Source organism: Poecilia formosa, unplaced genomic scaffold, assembly GCF_000485575.1.
Source record: "Poecilia formosa unplaced genomic scaffold, Poecilia_formosa-5.1.2 Scaffold12, whole genome shotgun sequence".
NCBI classification, from domain to species: Eukaryota; Metazoa; Chordata; class Actinopteri; order Cyprinodontiformes; family Poeciliidae; genus Poecilia; species Poecilia formosa.
This window is the reverse complement of record NW_006799951.1, coordinates 3530910-3555294: the sequence shown is the minus strand read 5'-3', so window position 1 is coordinate 3555294 and position 24385 is coordinate 3530910. Positions and strand designations below refer to the sequence as shown.

At 41.4% G+C, this 24385-nt stretch overlaps 1 protein-coding gene across 12 annotated transcripts in view; it reads right to left on the bottom strand.

The window, feature by feature from the left end:
• Positions 1–24385, bottom strand: part of ank3a (ankyrin 3a) — a 91592-nt gene that overhangs the window by 43299 nt on the left and 23908 nt on the right. For 6 of the 12 annotated variants that reach the window (XM_016667984.1, XM_016667990.1, XM_016667985.1 and 3 more), the window contains exons 2-24: positions 21451–21552; positions 21240–21338; positions 18642–18740; positions 17681–17779; positions 15544–15729; positions 14702–14725; positions 12078–12176; positions 11176–11274; positions 10992–11090; positions 10219–10416; positions 9857–9955; positions 9650–9748; positions 9469–9567; positions 9193–9390; positions 7429–7527; positions 6044–6142; positions 4159–4356; positions 3799–3897; positions 3148–3246; positions 2816–2914; positions 2624–2719; positions 1997–2069; positions 1799–1855 (exon numbers count right to left, since the gene is read on the bottom strand). In XM_016667984.1, coding sequence (XP_016523470.1) covers positions 1799–1855; positions 1997–2069; positions 2624–2719; positions 2816–2914; positions 3148–3246; positions 3799–3897; positions 4159–4356; positions 6044–6142; positions 7429–7527; positions 9193–9390; positions 9469–9567; positions 9650–9748; positions 9857–9955; positions 10219–10416; positions 10992–11090; positions 11176–11274; positions 12078–12176; positions 14702–14725; positions 15544–15729; positions 17681–17779; positions 18642–18740; positions 21240–21338; positions 21451–21552 — 2518 coding nt within the window. The remainder of the gene's footprint in view (positions 1–1798; positions 1856–1996; positions 2070–2623; positions 2720–2815; positions 2915–3147; positions 3247–3798; positions 3898–4158; positions 4357–6043; positions 6143–7428; positions 7528–9192; positions 9391–9468; positions 9568–9649; positions 9749–9856; positions 9956–10218; positions 10417–10991; positions 11091–11175; positions 11275–12077; positions 12177–14701; positions 14726–15543; positions 15730–17680; positions 17780–18641; positions 18741–21239; positions 21339–21450; positions 21553–24385) is intronic. The other 6 variants (XM_016667996.1, XM_016667988.1, XM_016667992.1 and 3 more) reach the window with 2 other exon arrangements.

Genomic DNA, 24385 nt, shown 5'->3' with positions numbered 1-24385 from the left:
TTATGTACACACACTACAAACAGTTCACACACAGCACAAGGAGGATTATCTCGTCTTTTTTTTTTTTTTTCCGACCACGCTGGTGGCAGCGCACAAGGCCAGCGAGGATCCAGCTCAAAAATAAATTCATCCACCATCACTTGATATGTTTGTGCAGTCCAACCGTATCACCTGACAAAGAACCGCCGCCCTCCCAACCGTCCCCTAAGCAACGGCCTGGGAACAACCTCATCAATTTTACAAGCGCGTTAGCTCGGTGGTTCCAAAACAAACTGCAGTGGACTGAAGGTGGCAGCTTTAAACAGTGTGACTCGTACCATAAACACGGCTCTGAAGGGATAAAAGTGTTCTGTAACCAAGCATCATGTGAGTGATGAAAAATGCAATTTGTTATCTCTTGCATAAAGATAATTTCTAAAGTATTTATGTCCCTTTACATTGTCCACATTATTTTTCATTAAAACTGCAAACCTCGGTGTGTTTTCTTGGGATTTTCTGTGACTAAGACAAAATAGCACAACATTGTGAAGTGGAAGGTGAATGAATCATAGTTTTCTAAGTTTAACAATTAAAATCTAAAAATCCTGAGTCATTAGTATTCAGCCCACTTTTTCTCTAAATAACATAGTTGCTATCAACTATTTTAATCAAACTAAATCCTGGTCACAGAGGCTTAATGGAGACCATTAGTAAACATGACCAGGGAACACAGGAAAAAATGGCTTTAATGGAAGAGAGTCAAGAAGAAAGCCACTGTTTGGAAAAAAAAAAAAGTCGTAAGAAGCAATGATTAGCGTTCGCTATAAGCCATGTAGGAGACACAGGAAATGACACGGTCGATGAGGAAAACAATCTGGATTGTTGATCAAAAGACACAACAGTACATGTGAAAGGATAAAACGAATACACAGTGAAACATGGCGATGGCAGCATCATGCTGTGATGAGGATTTTCTCGGGAAGCAGGTCAGAGTCGATTGGGATGGATGGAGCTATGTACAGGGAAGTACTGGAAGGAAACTTGTTGGAGCTTTTAACAGACAGAGCATCATTTCACCTCTCACCACTAGCGTGACCTTAAACATACAACCAGAGCTACAATGGAGTGGTTTGGATCATCAGACTTCCATGTATTAGAACCGACACCTAAAGCCAATCAAAAACGTATGGAAAAGTTGAAAAAAAGTTGTTTGTAGGTGCTCTCCATCCATAAACATTAATCGAGCTTCAGCTATTTTGCAAAAAAAAAAAAAAAAAAACTTGGTTCTACAAGAATTCACTCACAGGGACCGGATATGAATGCAGAGGATTTAGAGGTTTTTAATGGTAAAAATGTCAAAACCATGTATAATTGTCTTTCCACTTGGCAGTCATGCTCTACCTTGTGTTGATCTATCACATAAAATCCCAATAAATACAGAGACGTTTGTAGTTTTACTGTGAGAATGGTCAAAGGGCATCGGTATTTTTGCAGAAAGTGTTTTTGACAAAGATAATCAGTGTTTGATATTCCTAGACCGGCAGAGTCGAAGGATAAAGCTTGACAGAATATAACTTTGCAGATCTCAAATAAAATGCGTGTAGCTTAAATGATGCAAAAACAAAACAAACAATAAAAACAAGATGTGGTTTCGTAGCACAAGTGGTTAATACTCTAACAGCAACTACAAACAAGCCACTTCACTCAGCTGAATTATGAGTTTTGAATGGTTGCAAAGCAATGGCGGCTTAGCACAGTGAGCTAAAGATACGAAAAGAAAGCAAACGGCACAAAACAGATTCGAACTGGTCACCAGTACCTTCATCAACATCAGAAAAAGACTCTTCTCTGAGAATCTGTGGTACATTAGTCCAAACTGCGTGATTTCGATACACATACAGTTAAGTACGCAATTGTCAAAGGCATCCACCACACAATGTTTTTTTGTTTTTTTTCTTGATTAAAAAAAACAAAAAAACCAATAAAATCTGAGATATTTTAACAATGATTCACTTACCTTCGTCATCTGACATGTCAAGGAACTCATTTATGGTCTCCGGGACATTGATTTTGTGTTTTTCTGAGGCACTCTGAATAAAAAAATAAAAAAAAAAAACACAAAGGGACATGACACATAGTTAGAAGTTGTTGGAGAAACATAATTCTTTCTTTCTTTTTGTTTGTATGTTCAACCACTTGACACTTGATTTTACCTTGTGCAGTCTTTTACTTCCTACCACTCAAAAAGATTGCTTCTCACTGCCCATTTTCCCCCAACTTTTCCCACTAACTTTGGCGCTGCATCGTGTGCAAACTCTTCTCCTGTGGCCCACCCTCACACTCCTCATTGAGCCTTGTGTCAATGAGATCGCTGCCGGTGACCTTGGCTAAGGAGAAGAAGCCTAAGCTCCAATCTAAGTCTTCTAATCAGGGCAACGTCCCACATGTGACACGGCGTGACGGACTAGCTTGCCGGCTCATGATGCCACATTTGCTCACTCGCTCCATTAACTGTGCTGCCGACTGGAGGGCCAGGTTTGACTTGGACAAGCCGGCGCCGACACGATTAAGTAGTGCTTAATTGCATCGACGTAGTTTTTCTAACATTAAACAAGAAAGTGCAGAGTAGAAGACAGTGTCTCACCATAGCCGAGAGGTTTTCATCAGTCATGGGCCTCAGAGTGTCCACTACGGAGATGTACCCCAGACGGTGGGCCACTGAAAGGGCAGTGTTTCCGTTCTAACCATCGTGGGGGGAAAAACAGAGAACGATATTAAAGCTCCAGAAAACACAGAAAGCACTCAGCATTTCAGCTTGTCCGTTCGGCGTTCGCACCGCGGTGAGGTCGTTGGCCGAGGCTCCGTGCTGAAGCAGCAGGTTGATGATGTGGGTGTGGCCCTGCTGAGCTGCTTGGTGGAGTGGAGTGTAGCCGTTCTAGATGGAGACAGACGCAGTCAAAACACGTGAATTGAAACAACTTCTTCTTTGGGGAACTGAGTTTGAAACTCGATGGAACGGTTAGGATTTCTTCCTCAGCTCAAACTGGTTTGAGGATAAGCTACAAGGCCGATCTTTTGTTTAAAAAAAAAAACATGAAATTGGTGCTGCTATAGATATTAAAGAGATTTAAAGTGACTGATTCTGGCTGCAACACTGAGGAGGTTCACCTTTGTTTTGGCGTTGACTTTGGCGTGGTTCTGCAGAAGAAAGTTTGCCATCTTTGCGTTGCCATAGTGACAGGCCACATGAAGGGGAGTGTATCCAATCTGCAGATGGAGGGACATGAAAGGGAAAGGAGATGAAAGGGAGGGTAGGAGGAAGTTATGGACAGTCAAAAGGAGCATGAAACATAACTTCCAATAGATATCGCTCTCTTTAGAGGTATTTCTTTTAAAAATGTGGAAAGATGCTCATCTAACCAAACTCTCAGCAGGCTATCACCGTCTTGCAAAAAAAAACAGAACGCTGCTTCATGTCTCATGTTGAGTTATGATTATGAGCACAACACTTAGAGATCAGGGCAGGAATGACCTTTCTGCTATAAACATCTGTCCTGTCAGCACAAACACTCCCCAAATAACCTTCAGCTGGGACAGATCAGCCTCAGTGGACACATACAGGTTGACTTTTTATTTCAATGGGTTTGTTTGATGCAGAACAGGGTGATCGGTAAACACATTTTGTTTATTTGAAATGTTAAAACTCTAAGTAATGTAGAAAGAATGAATCAACAACAACAACAAAAAAAAAACTACAAAAACCGAATAAGGCTACAGTTTTTTGTTTTTGTTTTGTATTTGCAGACTGGACTGTTCTACCTTTGTTTGTGAGTTGACATCAGCCTCGTTGATTACAAGGATTTCTGCAACGTTGACCTTGTCTTCCTGAGCTGCTAGGTGCAGGGGCGTGAGTCCACTCTGTGTTAAGTTAAAGTACACACACAATATAACACATGAACAAATATGTCCTGGATGTAGCTAAGAACGGAACTACAGGATAACAACTCTATTTAAAAAAAAAAAAAGGAGCTCCAAAGATCCCGCTGTGGGGGGGAAAAAAAAAAAAAAAAAAAAAAATCATATTTTGTACGTTTTGGGATCGAAAGCTAAACATGTTTGTTTCAAACAACACTGGTTTACGTGTCTCCAGCAGGGATTGTAAAAACTGGCATTGGTCACCTTATTGCACACATTGACGTTAGCATTCTTGGCCAGCAGCAGGGACACGAGGTCCACGCTGCCCTCCTGCGCCGCCAGGTGAATTGGACTGATGCCCTGCCGCGTCACCGCGTTGGTGTCTGCGCCGTACTCCAGCAGTGTGGTCCCGATGTCCATTTGGTTCTTTTTGGCAGCGATGTGGAGAGGCGTGTAGCCGTTCTAGGACAAGGAAGGGGAACTGAAATACTAATTTGATGTAACTGCAGGTCATTTATATGATCAACCTCATTTGAATTCATGGTTCAGGTTTATACTCAAGGTAACAAAAACATCTGTGATTTATTTTTCTCTATAATTTATCTATTTCATTCAGAGTCATGAAACTGTTTTCATGCATAACAGATCAAAGTCCAAAGACTTCAAAACTTAGATAAAAAAAACTATCATAAAATAGGATGGTTGATCCACTATCTCTTATTTTTACTTGATCTAAAATTGTTGGATGGAGAAAAGTTCTGTGTCATTTCAAGATTTAGTAGACTGTCATTCCTCAAAAGCTAATTAAAGATAATCCTAGACCTAAATTAATGAAGAAAAAATTAATAAACTTCACACTTGTTTTACACAAGAACAGGAAAAAAACTGTTAATGGGAAAACTAGGTTGCAACCTCTCAAAAACTGCAGGTTTTCTGTCAAATCAGAGTCACTTTACCCAAGTCCAACAATACAGACATTGCAAGAACCACCATTGATTACCATAGAATGAGTGACGTAGTACAACCGACCCTTTCCCAAATATACCGGACCATGAAATAGCACAACAAACCGCACCAGTCCAAGCTGCTCAGTGAAACGAGGCATGAGTTAAATTAAATCCAGGTTTGAAACTCAAATCCCCGTCTCTCTTCTGCTGGTCAATACTTATCAAAAGTGGACCTATGAAGAAACATTTTAGGATCTGCAACCAGGTGTGGCAAAGGCTCATTGATGCACGTTGGCTGAAACATGCTCCTAAGATAGCTAAAGATGCTAATAGTGGTTTTAATGGGACCAGTATTAGCACTGCAGGGGATTTCATTGGGAGCCGTAACGTTATGGCTGATCAGAGTATCTTCCCCTGGCGGAAACTGAGGAGGGTTTATTCAAATTTATATGCAGCTTTAGGACCCAAAAAGTAGCAAGGAGATTAAAGCTTAAAATAGAGCTAGTAAAAAAGATTAAGAGAGTGTGCAAAAGGCATCTGTCACATTCAGTAAATTTAGAACATGTTCTAAAAATATACAACTAAAGTCACACTATCTTTTTTTTTTTTTTTTAAATCGGCCTCCTTCTAAAAATCAACTCAGAGTTACTTTTCATGGGATTTTTAAAATGGTTTTTGTTATCTGAGCTCTGAAGAAATGTACAGCTTGCATTTGTATGAAAGATTATGCAGACAGACTCCTCCTCCAGAATAACACCAGTAACAACTTCCCAGAAGTGCTTAAATTAATCCAAATGCACCCAATACTCACCCAATGTTTTATTATAAGCGAGCAGCAAAAAAAAAAAAAAAAAAAAGACATGCAGGAAGGAATGACTGGGTGAGTAAAAGGAAATGAAAAATAGTCTCTCAAGTGTTGCATGATATTTTCTCTTGACAAACATTTTTTTTCTGTTCACTTGAGTACAAAAGCTACTGCCAAACTGTAAATCAACAAATATTTCCATGCAGAGCAAACTGCATAAAGCATCAACATTGAGAGATAAAATAAATGGCTTCCTAGAAGTTACTGAAGCCACTATTTAGGAGCTAAATAGCTAATTCAAAGTTAGCTAAAGATGACCCATCATTCTAAATCCAAACTTTACAAAAATGTAAAGTAATATTGACAATATGAGTATTTTCTGTGTCTGTGTGGATACCTTGGCGGCAGCATGAGGGGAAGATCCCTGATCCAGCAGCAACAGCGCCACTCTCTGATTATCGTAGTGAGCGGCTACATGCAGCGGAGTTAGCCCACTCTGAGACACCCACACACACAGACACACGCACAGGGCATGCAAGACAGAATATTAGAAATCACTTAGCATGTACTATTAGAAACATGCTAATCTAAAGTTAGAGCATCAAATCAACAGAACACGGAGAGAAAACTGGAGGAAGACTGGGAGAGTAAAGTAGGATGTTAGCATCTGCAAAAAGAGGCATACCAAAGGAGAGTGTGTCATTGGTCAAATCCTTGACTTTGTTTGTTGTCTTTTTTTTCCTTTTCTTTTTTAGATTTATATTTCTTTGGTAAAGTATTTGAAATGTATGTAAAAAACTGTATGTAAAAAAACTTGTGCAAATGTATGCACAAGAATAAATGCTATGAACCTTTTCCATTTTGTCATAACTTAAACTGTGATATTAAATGAGGGACTCTGGAAGTCCCACATTTAAAATAAAAATTAAATACTATCATCAGAGGAACATTTTAGTGGTTTACCTGTTTATTTTAAAATCCTCTACAGAGCTTATCACTGCACAATAATGACTTTGGTTCCAAAACTGCAGCGTCAAACTTGCAAAACGTGCGATTTATTAAAACATGTCACAACGAGGCCGACCTGGATGCATGTGAGGATAAATTTCAGCATCAAAAAATAAAAACAGGAAGTAGGCCAGCTTTATACTGCCAAAATATACCAGAAATAGCCTGTTGGGCCATCAGAAATATCCGCAGAATGACTTCAAACCTGTTTGATGAAAGCTCACAATGGAAGTGGAGTCGCCGTTTTCCCCACACGTTTAGCCTCGGTGAGTCAAACTGCAAACTATTTCCCCTAATATCATTTCAAGGTAGCCCAAAAAATTCACAACAAAGCCTGGATTTAGGAGTTTGGTGTGACAACGCCATGCATTGTGGGAGCTTCATTATCATACATGAGTGCTATTAGGATAAGTGGTGGCCGACTGCCAGTGGGTCTGTCCTAAGAAAGAAAGTGTGCCAATGTGTGTGTTCGAGTGCATCAGGGGAGAAAAGGTCAATCTGCCCTCAAGCTTTACGCCACAGGAAGAGCATCTACTGTTTGTATTGGATGGAAATCAGATAATCTCACTTTGAACATTATTCCCGACACTTTGTTAAATTAGAACAAGTTGTTACACCTGCTAAAGACTTTCAGTCTTTTACTAATAATTCAGAAATACTAAAACCACCAGATCTGGACAACTTCTTTTAGTTTTTTTGGGCCTCTTTTTACCCTCTGGCAGCTTACATACAGAAACATTTTGAACAGAAAAGGCACAGTAGTTTTGTCCTCACTTTTCCTGCAGCGTCAGGCGGGGCTCTCTTCTGAAGAAGTAAACTGGCCACCTCCATCTTGCCGTACTTTGCTGCTACATGCAGCGGCGTGAACCCTTTCTGGTGGACGCAGAGCAAAAACCAATCAGTGGAGTTAAATACAATGTAAATAAGAAGAAAAGAAAGTTCATAGGGAATTTTTAATGCTTTTGTATATTAATTTACTTTAGCGATATAGCGTTTCATATAACTCTAATCACGCAACCTAAGTCTAATCTAATGGTTGTGCCATAAAAGTAATGATGCAAGAAGATTAATTTACTAAGGGTAAGATATCTGTTTAGCAACCAGATAACATAGAAGAAACTCACAATAACTCCAAGGTTTATAGAGATGAAATGTGATTAAAAAAAACAAAACAAAAAAAAACACACATCTAACTTTTCACTGTCCAGTTTAATTTAAATAGTCGCAGCTGAAGCTTAGGTCAGGCAACTGTTTGAGAGAAACGAGGGCCAGTGAAGTATTTTTTTCTTTCATCGGTTTGATGTGTTGTCTGACTCTTGCTTAATTCGGTCCAACCGAACACTGACCCGATAATGAGCTAAGAAGGTTACTGAATGTAATTTGAGTCCAAATTGGACTAGTGAGTGGTAGCACACGGCTGCAAAAGTGATCTCAAAAAGCACAGGTATAGATGACAATATTACGGGACGGAATTTTATGTAATATGAGAATTATGTTTCCAAAGTGGTCATAAAACGTCACAATTAAGTAAAATGGATCATTAAAAAGCGACTTTGGCTGTTGCGTAAAAAAACAACATCAAAATGATAAGCGAACCCTAAACAGTTACTACCTACTTGAGATTTTTTTTGTCCTGCTATGACCAGAGTGATAATTAAACTTATGTCTACTTTGCTGTTATAAAGAATTAACCACACAAAAGAAACACAGTGGATCAAAAACGCCTCAGAAAGTGAGCCAAAAATGCTACAAAATGAACAGCACTGCGGGTGTGTGTGTGTGTGGGTGTGTGTGTGTGTGTGTGTGTGTGTGTGTGTGTGTGTGGAGATATTTAAAGACATTTGGTCATATTTTCCAAAGGAATGTGGGACTCCCACAGATTCCCGCTTGCACTGAAACACATGACCTCCTTTCTTTCTGACTGCCTACAGTCAGCATCCACACACAGTGAGGGAGAAGACAGGCTCCTGGATGGAGAAGCTGCTCTTAACAGAATTGCTCGGTAAACATCACACATTAACTCGTAGTTACTGAACTCCAATTCCTCTCCTCTTACATGCAGCTGCATCCATTTCTTGCTCGGTATCCGCTGGAATCCCCAGAGGTACAGAGTGAGTGAGTGTTGACGAGAAAGAGCCCACCACGGGGTTCACCCTCCATTAATCTGCTCCACCGATAGAGGTGACCTTTAAAAACAGCCCCCAGCTACACATCGCACACTTCCACAAACCGGCTGCATTAATTCTTCTCCTCATCTCTTTTTTCTGACCTCGATCTTTACTTGGATATGCGATCTGAGCTAGAACCAAAAATCATAGTTAACTCCAGGAAATGTTTTAAATAACAATCCTGATGTTACAAATCTCCCCTCCCCCGCCCCCAAAACATACAATTGTCAGAATCGAAATTGGATGTGGAACAGAAAACAGGGACAAGCAGCCCGGAGGCCCACTAGTGGGGAAGTGTGGTACTGAAACCTGAGGACCTCCGTTCTGTTTCCTGAGTGTCTGCGTTTCACCTGACCTCTGTGGGATTTACCTTTGTGGAGGAGGAAAGCGAGGCACCGTTCTCCAGCAGCATGGAGGCGACATCCTGGTGGCCTTCGCGGGCGGCCAGGTGAAGGGGCGTGTAACCTGAAGTGGTGGCAGAGTTGGCAGAGGCACCACAATGCAGCAGCTGCTGGACGATGTCAACCTTTCCCAGCCGACTGGAGATGTGCAATGCTGTCTGGTCGTCCTACACGCGGAGCGATGAGGTGACCGTTAGCGTTATTCACTGGACTGAGTGAATCATAGTGAGGCGCTTTGCACTAACCTTGGACTTGGTGTCCACCTTGGCTCCGTTCTTCAGCAGGTAACGAACTACATCTGCCTGGCCGGCCCTCGCCGCCATGTGGAGAGCCGTTTCCCCTCGCTGGAGGACACAAACACAATGCGTTTCAAGTCGAAGTTGGACAAAACCCAGAATCAGCATCATTTAGATATCGTCCACTCACAACGTTGGTGGTGTTGGGCGACGCTCCGTGGCGTGTAAGTGCGTGGACGATGTTCTCATGGCCCATGAAGGCTGCCACGTGGATCGGCGTTAGGCCAGACTGCATGGAAACAGTAACGATTCAAATATCTGTCTGTAAAGCACGTCAAGCTTGAAGAGCAAAACAAATTGGATTTTGTTGGAACTGCGCTCCGGCTCGGTGTTGCACCTCTGTTACGGCCTGTATGGACGCCCCGTGTTTCAGCAAAAGCTCCATCACTTTTACTCTGTTCTTCTTGCAAGCGATGTGAAGCGGAGTGAAGCCGTTCTAGACAGGGAGAAATTTAATGTTACAGTGACATCTAGTCAACGTTGGACGTTTTGCAGGAGGTCTTCTAAAACTATTGATACATATTTGTGATCAATGTTCAATTGAAACACCGAGTTGAGTTTATGATTCAACTATTTGGCCTGGACTGCCACCTCTGATTAAGAGCATGCATCAAAATAACTTGGTTTTGGTTCACAAACTAAAATTCAACAATCATATTAACCCATTTTGAGCATAGCATGCTCCCACATTGTTCGCACCAGAGCTTTTGCATTGGGATTGGCCTTCTTGTCCACAATGAGCTTGGCCACCTTGTAGTGCCCGCAGTGCGCGGCGACATGCAGCGCCGTCAGGTAGTCGTTGGTGACGTCGTCCACCGGCACATCATGCTGCAGCAGGAGCTGGACGCAGTTCAGGTGGTCCCCCTGAGTGGCCATGTGCAGCGGCGACAGGCCGTTCTACAAGGCGTCGGAGAGAGGCAGAGAGAACAGAAAACAGGAGAGGGGAGGAGACGGAGAGATCCAGACAAAGAGAGAGAGAGAGAGAGAGAGAGAAAAGAAAAAAACAGACGCACGCAGACAGACACGTACACAGGTGGACAGACAGACAACACGCAGTTAGGACGCAGCCGTGCGCTTGTACAGGTAAAACTGCGAAGGAAGTTGCTGTTACAGAAGCATTGTTATAACGAGGTCATTACAACAATGTCTATGTTGTTACACTGGTCGTCCTGCGCGGTCAAACGGCAGGGTTTACGCAGCGAGGACAGGCTGCTCTGGAGAAGTCGCACAGACGTTATGGAGACAATGCGACAACGCTACAGCAACAGTTCTGCTGTCTGATTGGATAACAGATTTCAAATCGCTCTGTGTGATTAGAGGAGCTGATTGAAACAAACGTGTCAGTGTTATTGATGAAGGTATGACTTACTAAGACCTTATGTTTAACAGCCAAGAACAAATGTGATGTCTTTGTGACCTCTTCCTTTAACGAGCAAAGCGTCGGCTCACAAGCTTATCGTTCAGGTAGCTACCTTGGTCTTGGACAGGATGGGTGCTCCTCGGTCCAAAAGGATTTCTACCACCTGCTCGTGGCCGCTCCTCGCTCCACAGTGAAGAGGCGTCAGACCATCCTGAAAACATATCGATCCATAAATATTCATCCCCTTTATTATACATTACAAGGTCTTTCATGGATAAATTGTAGTCTAGTCTCACCTTGGTCTTTGCATCTATTTTGGACCCTCTGTCTAGAAGTAACTTCACCATGTTGCTGTTGCCCCTTTTTGATGCCACGTGAAGCGGAGTAATGTCGTTCTGATAGAAAAATAGGAATGTTTCTGAAAATATTTAACCGCAAATTGATGTACCTCTTATTTGCCAAAAGCACCAGTTGAATAAAACTGTAATTAAAGCATTTGATCATTTAGCCATTTCTCATTTAACCAGCAATTTCAACAATTAAACAACCATAGGCCAACCCCTCAGTGAAAACAAATGGTGTAAATTCAAAAACAAGCATCTGCTGAGCCTCTTCCTTGGGTGAGTCTAACTATCCCTTCTGCTCTGGCAAGACGTTGTAGACGTGTAATCAGTGTCAAAATCGGCACAAACACCAGCAACCCCTTAAAACAGCAGCCAACACCCAGTAATTAGGCCCCTATTAAATATGGTGCAGGCAACATCTGATGAAGCAGAGGATTTGGTGGCACTTGCCCTCAGATCTAATAGTGTTGCTGTGGAAAATATTTACAGGATTATTTTGGAGGAACTAAGCAGGTGTATTTGATGTAATGAAATGTAATTGTGCAGAGTAAAACCTATGAAATCTACAAGAAATGCAAAAAGGCCATTAAAGAGGCAGAGTTTGATTTTGTCCCTTCATAGCCCCTATAGTGTCATCCATGTTGCATCAAAGTAGTAAAGACGACCTTTTTGGTTTATAATCAACCTTTTCTGATGCCATGGTATTTATTGTCATGTGTCTTTCCTCGCTGACAATATTGTTAACAAAGTAAAGATAGAAATGAAAAGAATTTCTCTGTTGCCTGAGCTAGTTTGTCTCTGTACTGGAAGCTGGTAATACCCCCACCAGACAGCAGAGGGCAGAGTAAACTCACTCGAGCCATGAAGTCCACAGCAGCCCCTCGGTTAAGCAGCAACGTGGCCACGTTAATGTTGCCATAATGAGCTGCGATGTGCAGGGGAGTGAAGCCGCTCTGAGGTTTCAGGAGAAAAAAAAGAAAAACAACCAGACAAACAGACACGTTATGTTAGAAAATATTTCAACCAAATCATCAAAAGAAGTCTGAATCTCAGCTTTTTGTCTACATTAAACAAGGACAAATTCATGGTCACTAACACTTGACGTTTTCACTAAGAGAAAGTCTGTACAGATGCATTACACGTGGGTCTAGCTACGTGCTAATCAACATTAGCGCCTCCCCTCTCATAGATATGCGTCTTTAAGAGCTGATGGTATAAAATCTAAAGCAGAGCTTTAAATGATTTAGAATTTTTTTTTAAGTAAAAAGAAAATTATTTAAAAAATAAACCTCAGTTTTTATATTTCCTCATTCTCTATTGTTGTTTTATTTTCATCATCTTATTATCATAATTAGTACAATTATTATTATTATTATTATTATTATTATTATTATTTGTCTGTCTAAATAATTAGGTCATTGTGAATGCACGCCTCTTGTGGTTTTATGTCCATCCTTCTGTTTTAACATCTATAAATTAATGTCTATAAATAAAGTTTGAGTGACTGATTAAACTTTTTGACATTCTAACCATCTTGCTGATGAAAACCACTACACTAGAAATTAACTACAAATCCAGCTCCTTACATTTTAAATGGGAGGCATCATGTAGGATTACATTGTTAGTTAAAACTGCTGATAAAGCCAGAAAAAAACAACAACAACAACAACAAAAAAAACTGGCAACCAAATAACAGAGGGAATCTCGCACAAAGATTTTTAGGTACTAAAATTAAGAACTTACTATGTATTAGCAAGGCAGAAAGTTTCACACTGAATACATGTAAAACACTACAGTTGCAATCAATTTGAGATGTTTTTAATTGATATTTAAACATGAAATTGTCATCTGACCCTTAAAAAAAATTGTGAGTCAGTGATAAACTAATAGAACCATCAAAAGCCCTTCATCAGTCTGAACATTAAGCACATTTGTTGACCACGATGCTCAAGCTTCAGGTCAGCAAAGCCATTTTTGGGTGAATCATACCAGATGACTGTCAGGCCTGCCAATGGCAGAAATAAAGCCAAGCCAAACAGGCTCACACAGGAGGTGGCCACCTGGCTTTGGTGTGACAAAGGGGCCCTGGTTATCGCAGAAGCAGCGTCATGTTTGTTGCTTTGGTCCCATGCAAAATGCTTCAAGTGGACGAATTTAGGACTAGAAGTGCAGTGCCTTGCGAAAGTATCCATGTCCTTTGGCCGTTTTGCTGTTTTATGAGCAGAAACGTCAGTATATTTCATCTGGATTTTATTTGATAGACCAAGGCACAACAGAGAAGGATTGTGAAGTGGAAGGATGATCATTGGTTTTCAAGGTTATTAAGTAGATGAAAATATGTAAACACCTAAATAACTACTGCATGTTCCATTTCAGAATAAATATAGCTGATATTTCAATTGAGAGCAGATCCGTCTTTGTAAAATACAAATCTGTTGTTAAAAAAAAGTCTTTTGAAGTCCTGTTTGTGGTTTACCATGAGCCATGCGGTGCCACGAACTTTCCAGCAAACATGCAAACCAAGATGTGTGGCACATTAACCCCACAGTGAAACATGTTTTGGATTTTTTAAGGATCTAAGGTAAGACTTAAAAAAAACACAAAAAAACATGCCCACATATGTTTTCCAACCAATCTCACTGGCCCTGAGTCTTCACAGAGAAGAAAAAATGGCAAAGGCTTTAGGCTCTAGATGTGCAAAGCTGATGGAGAAACATCTGCTCAGGATTTCGAGTCGTAACTGCAGCAAAAGGTTGTTCTGCAACGCGTCGACGCAGGTTTAAAAATGGAAAATAAAAAACAAAGATGCATTTTCCACTTCAAGTATGTTCCTCTGTGCTGGTTCGTCACATAAAACTGTAACAAAAATGCATTGAAGTCAAAATGTGAAAAAGTTGAGTGAATCCTTTTGCGAGGCACTGTATGCTAAAGACCGAGTTCTTCTGCTCTAGCAACAGACCGAGCGGCTGTTGCTAGACAGCGAGACGTTTTACAGCTTAAAGGGGTTGTTGCCATGCAGGTTATAGACAAACTGCAGCTTCTCAGTGGATGATAACCACTTCTCATGCGGTCACTGGTTATCATGTCGACCAGTTTCATGGACAACATTTCTGTCAACATTCGCAAATCATTTGCCAAAAAAAAAAAATCTTTGACATTTTTGGACACCATGAAACCATTTAAATCAAGGAAAACCTTGATACCCAAGCCTCTATAGCTCCAGATTTTACTTTCTCTTTTACATTTTGGTATAAACATGCTTTTTTTTTTTACTTTGACTCTTCTCCATGATTTGAGGTATACACCATAATGAAGCAATGAAGAGGAGGAAGACATGAGCTAAAATGGAGAACGAGGGGATATAATATAGGGCTGCAGAAACACAACTGCATCAGGTCGGGGGGCACTGAAGTGATTGTTATTTGTTTTTATGGACTGTAATGAGGAAACTACATAATGTACAGATATATATGTGTACCTCTGTTGTTCTATTCACCATCATCTACAGAGTCAGCCAAAAGAAGAGAGAATGGGCAGTTAGTGAGAAAAAAAAAGCAGAAAAAGCAAAGAGGAGAGAAGGAGCTCAGTGAGAAATAATGTACCCTGAGTCTACTTTGCGTAAGATTTCCGGCTTGAGGACAGAGTAGCTTACAATAAAATACCTGCAGAATCGTGCTGAATTTATAGCGCTTTGAAAACATTCAAATAGTTTAAAACAAAGAACAAAAAAAAGAGGGATAAACGGAGATCTTTGCAAATTAATGTAGCTATGATGCATTTTGAGTGCTTTGAGGTCGGATTTTCTAAATTCCAGTTTGAAATACGACAAAAGCTCCACCTGAAGTCGGGAATCTTGACTGGGACGATCGGACATCCTTATGTCGTCTTAAATTCAGCATCCAATATGGCTGCCGTGCATCCAAAAGGTCGAGAACGTTGCTGGTATGAACTAATAGTTCTTTGATGGTCTGTAACACCGTTAGTAGGCATGTTTTTTTCACTATATGAAAACATAAAATTGAAAAAAAAAAGACTATTATCGCACGTATTGTCTTGTTTTAGTTAACACCAACGCAGATAGCAAATCACTGTCCCAAACAGTAATCAAGTTTCCTCCAAATCACTTTACTTCTTTCTCCTTTTTGCCAGAAATAAAAATAATATAAATAATTGCAACAAATTCCAATAACAGGAAAGAAAAGAAAGCAAGAGACAAAACAAATAGAAAAACGCAAAGTCATTTGAGTTCAAACAAAAAAATCTGACATTAACCAGCCGACCGAAGGACCCAGATCAGAGCTGAACTTCCCCAACGCTCACCTTGGACTCCACATCGGCGTTGTGGTCGTTCTGCAGGAGCAGGGCCGCGGCCTTGGTGTCGTCCTTGCGTGCGGCGATGTGCAGGGCAGGCAGACGCACCTTGCCCTTTGTATCGTTCTCCAGCAGCAGGGAGACCACCTGGTCATGGCCCTGCTGGAGGGCCACCGCCAGAGGGGTGAAGCCGTCCTGCACACGAGGGGACAGAGAAGGTCACCGATGCCAAACAGAGAAATGCTTCACTTAGAGGTGGAATGGATGATGAGTGGCAGGTTGATGGTAGTGAAGCAGGTTTTAGAGCAGAATATGTAGAGATGTTGCTCGCACATTTTTACATGTCTGACTTGCTGTTGGAGGGCGGGGCAAAGAGACACAAAATACAAGTTTAACAAATGAAGTCAAGCTGGATTTGTTTAAAAGACGGAGTTTACATTTAGAGTGTGTCTGAGTAGTTGGGATTTTTTGAAACGAGGTCCTATGAAGTCATTGTTGAAAGGATTTCCTCTAACCCTACAATAGAAAGACATCAAACTCTAGTGAGTGTTGTCTAATGGTCTTCTCTACAAAGGATGCATTTACTTGCAGAAAAGTGAACACTGGAGGTCAGTGTAGCTGGTTGGTGGATATTAACTGTGCACATCTTCTGATCTGCGTGGTTTAGATGCATCCCTGCTTCCAACACAGATGAGTTAATAACTAGAGACACCTGATCGATATATGATATAGTAATGAACAAACCATTAATAAACCACTTATTAAATTTAGATGTGTTGTACCAGAGGAATATTTGAAAAAAACCCCCAAAAAAACAAAAACGAAAGACATCTGTTTTTGAAGATTTGAGTTAGAAACTCTTTATCTAATTTTTTTTTTTAAATCTGTCACTGATTTTACTATTTCATTAATTTTAGCATAGTTGAACAAGGTTGATGTTGTTGAAGACTACTGCCTGATCAACTGTGATAAAAAAACAACAACCATAAGATCCCCAAAGTACAGGAAGATACAATCTTTGGATTGTATCTTGCCTATGGATACATAACAGCCTCATTCTCCACCAGGCTAGTTTTGTTAGCAATTACGTCCAAGAAAAACCGAATACCTGTCTCTCATGATTGTGTAAATATTTAATATAGCATTACGTTCAGAGTAATTCAATATTTTCACAGTGAGTTTCTTTAACTTAAACAAATGGTGGTCCGTCTGACACCTACTCCAACAGCAAACAATTTCTACAAACTCGGGGCCATAAGAAATATTTCTACCACAGGTACAGAAATCCTTACAGATAACTTCACAGAACCTCGGTTTCAAAAAAATTTAACCAATTATTTACAACTGGTGGTGACATATTTCACACTAATCCTGCAAAGCTCTGATGGGGGAAAAAAAATCCATAATTAATGAATTATAATACTTTCCAGCAAATCAAGAAGCTGGATTTTTCATTATTTGCAAACTTTCTTCAAATACAGCATAATTGCATCATGTGGTCCATTCAGCTCATCAGATATGTTACACAAATACAGCTGATTCAATGGTGTGTGTTACATAAGTCAGAGGGATGTCCCATTTTGTAGCACGTAGCTGTATACTGCCTTCTGCATTAGCACTAGCAGCTACATCTATCCCTGTTTGTGTTTGTGTGTTTGAGTCCCACAGACTGAGTGGTGTTAAATCACGGCAGCAGCGGTGGAGGAGAGGCAGCAAGCGGAGCCGACCACGTCTCGTGACCGACTCAAGGTCACTCTGCCTCCACCAACATACACTACCAATCAATGAGGCTCTGCCATGGCCCTCACGAAGAGATGGGGGGAGAGGGAGGGAGTGGGAACAGGAGGGCAGGAGGAGACAAACAGAGTGATGATGTGAGACAGAGAGGATGAGGGGAAACGCCGCGGCAGCAAACAGCCGAGAGGATGGAGAGACAGACGGAGACACAGGAAGGTGCGGAGTGAGTGGGTGGGGAAGGGGGGTGGGACAAGAAAAAGGAGGAGAGGAGAGGAACGTAGTTAGTACAACAGCTGTGAAGACCACAAGTGACTGAGGCGAACGCATGGAGACGAACTCTACGACAGCACTGACACAGAAACGCACCACCGAACCGGCATGCGAGTAGGACGCACGCGCACACGTTTACCTCGGTGGCGATGCTCTGGCTGGCGTTGTTCTCCAGAAGGAACCGCACCACCTCCAGGTGGTTCTCCTGCGCCGCCATGTAGAGAGGGGTGAAGCCATTCTGCACACAGCCCAGAGTCAAAAAACAAAAACAAACAAACAAACAAAAAGAAAAACACAGGCACACAAGCAGTTACAGTTACAAACAGGTCAACACAAGGGACTTGTTCAAGATCACTGGATCTTCAACCAAATAATTCACTTCAGGAAAATATCATCAGCCCGTAAGATGGGCTGTAATTACTCAAAATGCAGCTGTGTTTTGTTCAGACTCAGCCAATATTTCTGACAACATCAGTGACAAAAATCAAGCCAAAACAAAAACATCCTCACAAACACCCTTAAGGTAATACTCGTGTCTTGTTTTTGGCTCTATCTGCTGTAATGGAGGAATGTCCAACCCCAGTTCTGAAGAGACACTGTCCTGCAGCTGTTAGACGCATTCATGCTTTAGCATGCTTCAATCAAGAAACTAAAAAGCCTCCTTAACGTGCCATTAAAGTGCTGCGGAGGTGTGGTAACGAGCCATCCGCTGTATCCGGGTGTTCCTGGAACAGCGGTGCATTTAAGAGCTGCTGCACGGCGTCTCTCAAGCAGGGAGCTGGAGACCCCTGCTTCAAGAGAAGCAGTCAGACTTCTCGTCACTTCTCACCTTGATCTGACAGAGTTAAATGTAAAATGCACGGACAGCGGTTTTCCGCAGAGGCCTAGTTGGCAATTTGCCACCTACTGTCAGTAACATCCTTTCCGCTGAGTGATTCCCACAATGTCACTGACTGCCTGATACACTATCAGGCCCAACAAACGCGTGCATCAGTGAGAGTGTGATTACATTATACTGGCTTCAGGTCAACGGAGCAGGGCGACCTTAGTTTCTTTTTTTTATTTTCATCTGTAAGTGAATGTTTGTGTTCGTGTCCCACCTGAGATTGTGCGTTGACGTTGGCTCCATTGGTAACCAGCTCTTTGACGACTTCCGCCTGGCCAGCCAGCGAGGCTATGTGCAGAGCAGTGTTTCCTTTCTGGATTACACACAACAGCCAAGGGAATGCACGTTAAGCTCTGGCCCACCTGTCCGACCAGTTTTGCTCTTTGTCACCGTGGGTCGCATCCATGTGATCTAGTAAATCCCATCCCCGCCGATCACATGCTTGAACTGGTATTTGGGGACTCTGGGATCCCCCCTCCCCCGCTAGCTGCACTGCCAACAATGTGTCACTTCCGATCCCGACATCCCACACGTAAATGAGACGCGGCCCAAAAATAAAACCTCGCCAACCTTCTACGAATGTGTCCGGGTCAGAGTGAAGGCAGAGCTGACCTTCACATTGTCCTCTGGCTATATGATATGGAATGAGCTTGTGGACAAAACAGCGATTGGTCACGTTCACCGCGTTCAGTCGCAGTGAATTTAACATCTGATATTCAAAGCAGACTCAGAAAAAGTACAAGTGACAAGTTATAGGTAGCGACTTGACCACTTGAAATGCCATTGCAACTACAAGCTTCAATGTATTTTACTGTTATCCCAAGGGAGAGAAGAAAACCAATTTAGAGCAACATATAATTGCAGAAATAGTGGAAAGAATACAGTTTGTTGTTTTTTGCAAATAAAAAGACTAAAAAGTATGGCGTACATTATTCAATGAATCAAAGTCGAGCACGACATTGTATTTTCTCCCCAACTAGAGCAGAACAATGTCAGAAGGCTGGCTACACAACAACATCAGAAATCTCTAAATCAAGGTGTCCTCTCTACTACCCATAAAAGCTGAGCCAAATCCTAACATCTGATGACATTAAGATGCACGCAGCACCCAGACTAATCCCTAAGAATCCTCAGGGTCACAGTACAGAGATATTTTAATTGGAGATTTTCTCCTTGATCTTAAATATTTTATTGCGTCTCATGTTTATGTCAGCGCCAGGCGGGCGGCCCGGGGCAGACACGCCGAACCAGTCGACAAAATGGGAATAAAAAGCCTTCGAGGTACAAATGTGAATAATGTTTCCATTGGCTCCGCTTCTGAACCCTTTTCCACGTCAGAATAGTGATGTGATATCTTTTTGAGTATAGGATATCCATTTATGCAGCATATAAAGTAACCTGCCTCCGCTCCTTGTGTTTGACTTGCTTTATGCAGTGGTATGGAAATCTGTTTTTCCTGTTACGGTTTTTATTCTGTTGTTTTTTGGGGGCTCACTTAAATGTTTCAAATAAACAAGCAGTAATGTCAGACAAGGCATCCCAAATAAATACAAAAAGCAGTTTTTAAATGTCGACTTCATTTGCTCCAGGAAGACATCAAACCAACCCGACTTCATGTGAAAACTAACAGCTGGTTGTGAAACCCTTGGTGAAAACAGCTACCATGTAGTAGCTGGCAATGAATCTTTTATATCTCTGTGGAGGAAATATTGCCTCACTCTCCTTGACAAAATTGTTTTTTCTTTCATAGAGGGTTTTCAAACATCAGCAGCCCGTTTAAGGTCATGGACGAAAGTTTACACTTTGATTTTGTGTTCCTGGGCCATTTGCAGCTGGTGTTGCTCGAATATTCTGTTACAAAAGCTACATTTGTGAGAGAGTAACGTCAAAAACTGAAAGCTGGACAATTTCTGGCAAAACAAAACTCACGGTTAAACCAGTTACGTTAAGTTGTCCAAGTCCTGGTGCAGTATACTCTCATTTCTGCTGTACACCCTCTCATATATAGTTACACTTTTCCCAAAACGTCTAGGGGATCATCAGGATGTTTTTTGGTAAACTTGAGACGAGCCTTTGTGAGATTTTCTTTTTGTTTTGGTCAGCAGTGGTTTTCATCTCGAAGCTCTCCACTGCATGGCATTTCTTCCGTCTCTTTCTTATTGCTGAATCACAAACACCGACCTTAAATGAGGAGAGTGAGACGTGATTTTTTTTAAAAAATATATTTTGGATTCATTTTTGACCTCCTGGATGGATTGTTGATCCACTCTTAGATTAAGTTTGGTAAGCAGGGCCACTCCTAGGAATGTCCCATGTTTTCTCCATTTGTTACAGCTTTCACTGCGGTTCACTGGAGTCCTCAGAAATGGCTTTATAACACTTTCCAGACTGATAAACATCTATTACCCTACTTCATGCAGTCAGACATTTCTTAATGAACTGATTTATTTATCCTACAGGTCTGGTAGTAATTGCTTTCAGCTTTCCGAAATGTGACTAATTACTGTAACTTTATGATTTTGTAAATTGAAACTGCATTTTGTATTTGCTTAGATTATCTGCATCTGATATCCATTTTTTTGATGATGATGATGAGAAATGTTTGTATCAAAAAGCAAAAAGCGACAAAAAACAGTAAAACTACTTTTTTCTACTTTTAATCCAACAGATCACACTGAATATGCATAATGATATAAATGTACCTCTTGGCAGAGGAAATCCCCAGGGCCTCGTTAATTAGAGATTCTGCTTTGAACTCTAACAAAGGCGGCCATGTTTTGCCCACTTTCATGCCAGGCTGGGCGTGCCTTACCTTTGTGGCTGCATCCACAGTGGCTCCAAGCTTCAGCAGCTCAGCAACAACCTCTACATGTCCCTCTTTGGAGGCTAGATGAAGAGCGTTTAGGCCATTCTGCGAGAGAAACATTATTTTGAGTAGTTAGAGCTGCACAGGCCGTTTTTATCTTTCCTTTACAGATGAAATCAGACGTTCCTACGAAGGCTGGCATTTTAGTAAAACATACCTGATTGCAAATATTAATCTCAACTCCAGACTTGAGGTAGTCAAGGACTTTTTCAAGGTTCCCCGCCCGGGCAGCTCGCAGGTAACTAGCATTACTGTCAGACTGGAGGAAACAGGAAAAAAAAGAGAAAGTCAAAAAAAAAAAAGAACAAGAGCAAAAGAAGAGTGATGCGAGGTAAATATCCAACTGACTCTGTTGGAAAAAAAATATATTCAGAAAACAGAAGCATCACTGTACCAGGTAGAACTCTGACATTATTTCTCAGGGCTCTAACGGCATCTTGACGAAGGCAACAAAAAACCCCAAAGTCAGCATCCACAGAATGTCACAGTAAAGGAATCCAGTTGTGTCCACCAGCTAGCGTTTCAAGTCACATTTTAAGAAGTCCTCCACATCCTGCCGTCTCAACAGTCGGCCATCGGATCCCACACTATCTGTTATTTCAGCTTTGCTCCATCAAAATGTCTGTGATTCCCCAGCGTCAGAAGTTCAGCGACCGGGTGGTCCTCCCAGCTGCCACAGAGCCCTCCTCTTTTCCACGCAGTTCTCCAGTGAAACAGTCACTGTGCTTCGAAGAGCAGCGCACCCTCTAGTCTGCTCGGCTGTCCTTTATCCCAATACAGAAATAGGGCTTTGCACACCAAAAAAATGATGAGGTAAGCATGTTCGCACCCCTGTTTAACAAACGTGGAGAGTACGAGGGCGTATGGAAGAGGAGAAGAGAGCCGGAAAAAAAAACAAACAAAAAAAACAAAGACACGGAGAAGGCTAAAAAAAGAATCAAAGGTTGCACTTCTTGTCTGTATCTATGCTGGATCCCAGGACATTAGATTTGACATGAAATGACACAAAGCAAACTCTGCACATTTTTTCCCCTCTTCTTAGCAGCAGCATTGCAAGGAGCATTTTGTAAAACTCAGCAGCGGAGTTGCTGAGATCAGGACGGGCGGTTGGGGAGGGAAAGCTCCTTCATAACAGAAGCTTAAAGTCCAAATTCCTCTGAATTATCAAAAGGTCCAGACCTGCTAAATTTAGCCTCGCACCCAGAGACACTTGGAAGAAACTCAGCTGGGCCAAACTGGACAATCCAACGCTTTATCCTCCTCTTCCTCCTCCTCCTTCCTTTCTGCTAAGTTTGTCCTGAAATAACAGTGGCTCAGAGCCAAATTGTGACCATGCAAAACATCCAGCGTCAGAGTTTTCCACTAACAATCTGTAAATGAAAGTGCAGGAGGAAAAATATTGGCGCCCCTCCGTTCATGGGCAGACACGCAAATTAATGGCAAATGAAGCCACGCTAACTGGAACCAGTCATTTCCTGATTACAAGAAACCATTAGGCCAAATGTCATATCACTGCAGACCATCAGCTGGCATGGACACATTTGTTCTTCCTTGTTTTTCCATATCCTCAACTCTCAGAGGACGGTTTGATGGATCGCTAATGATGTCTCTGCTCTCACGGCTGTGAGAAAAGTCAGGATTCAGGCCTGAGTGGCCATCATGTCAACAACAAAACCCTCTAACGTTTAAATACCATGAGTAGTTCAGAAGCGATCGATGAAGCCAAAGCAAAACATGCTTTCATAGAGACTGCAGCTAGATGACGATAAGTGGGAGAAAAGCGGCATTGACTGTGAAATCTCCGTAATGTCGAATGCCCGTTTCTACCCTTCAAACATAATTACATACAATGAGGATCAGAAAGTTTCTCCAGTGAGGGTTAAGAGAACAATTAAGCAACATTTATACCTCATTTTGTCATGGTATGGCTACAAACTTGAATGAATGCTGCTTTGTTTTTTTCAACTAAAAGTCTGGAAAAAAAAACAGTCAAGCTTGCTTTTGCCTCTAAGCCCTTTTTACTCTGATACCCCTATCAAATCTTGTGCAACAGCCTGAAACAGCCAGTCAATTAGTAAATAGAGACGACTCCATCATAAAGCCTTCTAAAACACAACAAAGCTTGTTGTTTTTGACAAAAAATTTGAAAAGGTGCAAGTGTATGAGAATGTGTGTGACTCACTGTGAGAGCAGGACTCAGAACAAGGTGTGAAAATAAAGTCTTCTGAAAGTCATGGACATTCAGCTATAGCTGTAGCGACCTTCATATTGACCTGCTGGAAACATTTTGTCTCCAGTTCAGCTTTGACTCCACCATGCCGTCACCACACACATGCGGTAAACTCTCTGGACTTTTATTGTCCTGTTAAGATGTCTACATGTTGATATCTGCGCAATTAACAGAACACGTTTTTCCCTTACAGAATGGAAATAATGCGACTCTGATGACAAAACTAAGCAAGACAGGTTGTCTTTCCATTTGTTCCCCTACTTTATGTTAGCGTTGTTTTATGGACGTTTTAAATGTTATGGAGAGACTTATGCTATTTCTCATGAAATACTTTCTCGCTGGAACATCGACCAGCTAAAAAGGAGAATTGATGTGTCTGCTGAATGAGTTCAGATAAAGCTTATACAATCTGATTTAACTAAATAAAATAAAATAAAATGAGCCAAAAATTTCAAGGCTGTCTCAGACTTTTAAGTGCATGTCATACTTCCATAGCAACACTTACTTTTGCTCAGTAAAACGTTCCTTTGTGAAGCAAGCAGCAAAGGCAGACAGAGGAAGCATTTAGTGTATTTAGATTACTTATCCTGAAACGGCAAAGTAAGTCCATAGCTCAACTCTCAAAGCATCCAATTAGTTTACTGCATCTATTCTTTTCTCTTTTGTATTATTACTAAAATTAGATAAAGTAAACATTTTTGCCTCAAGCAAAGAAAAAGTCTAGTTTTCAACAGTAGCATTTCACCATGTGACATCTTTTCTCCCCCAGCAATGTCTGTAACATACTGTAAGTATTTTTTATCTGTTGGTTTTTCACCCAAACAGATGTCCAGTGTTTTACAGAAACTGAAATGCGTGTTTG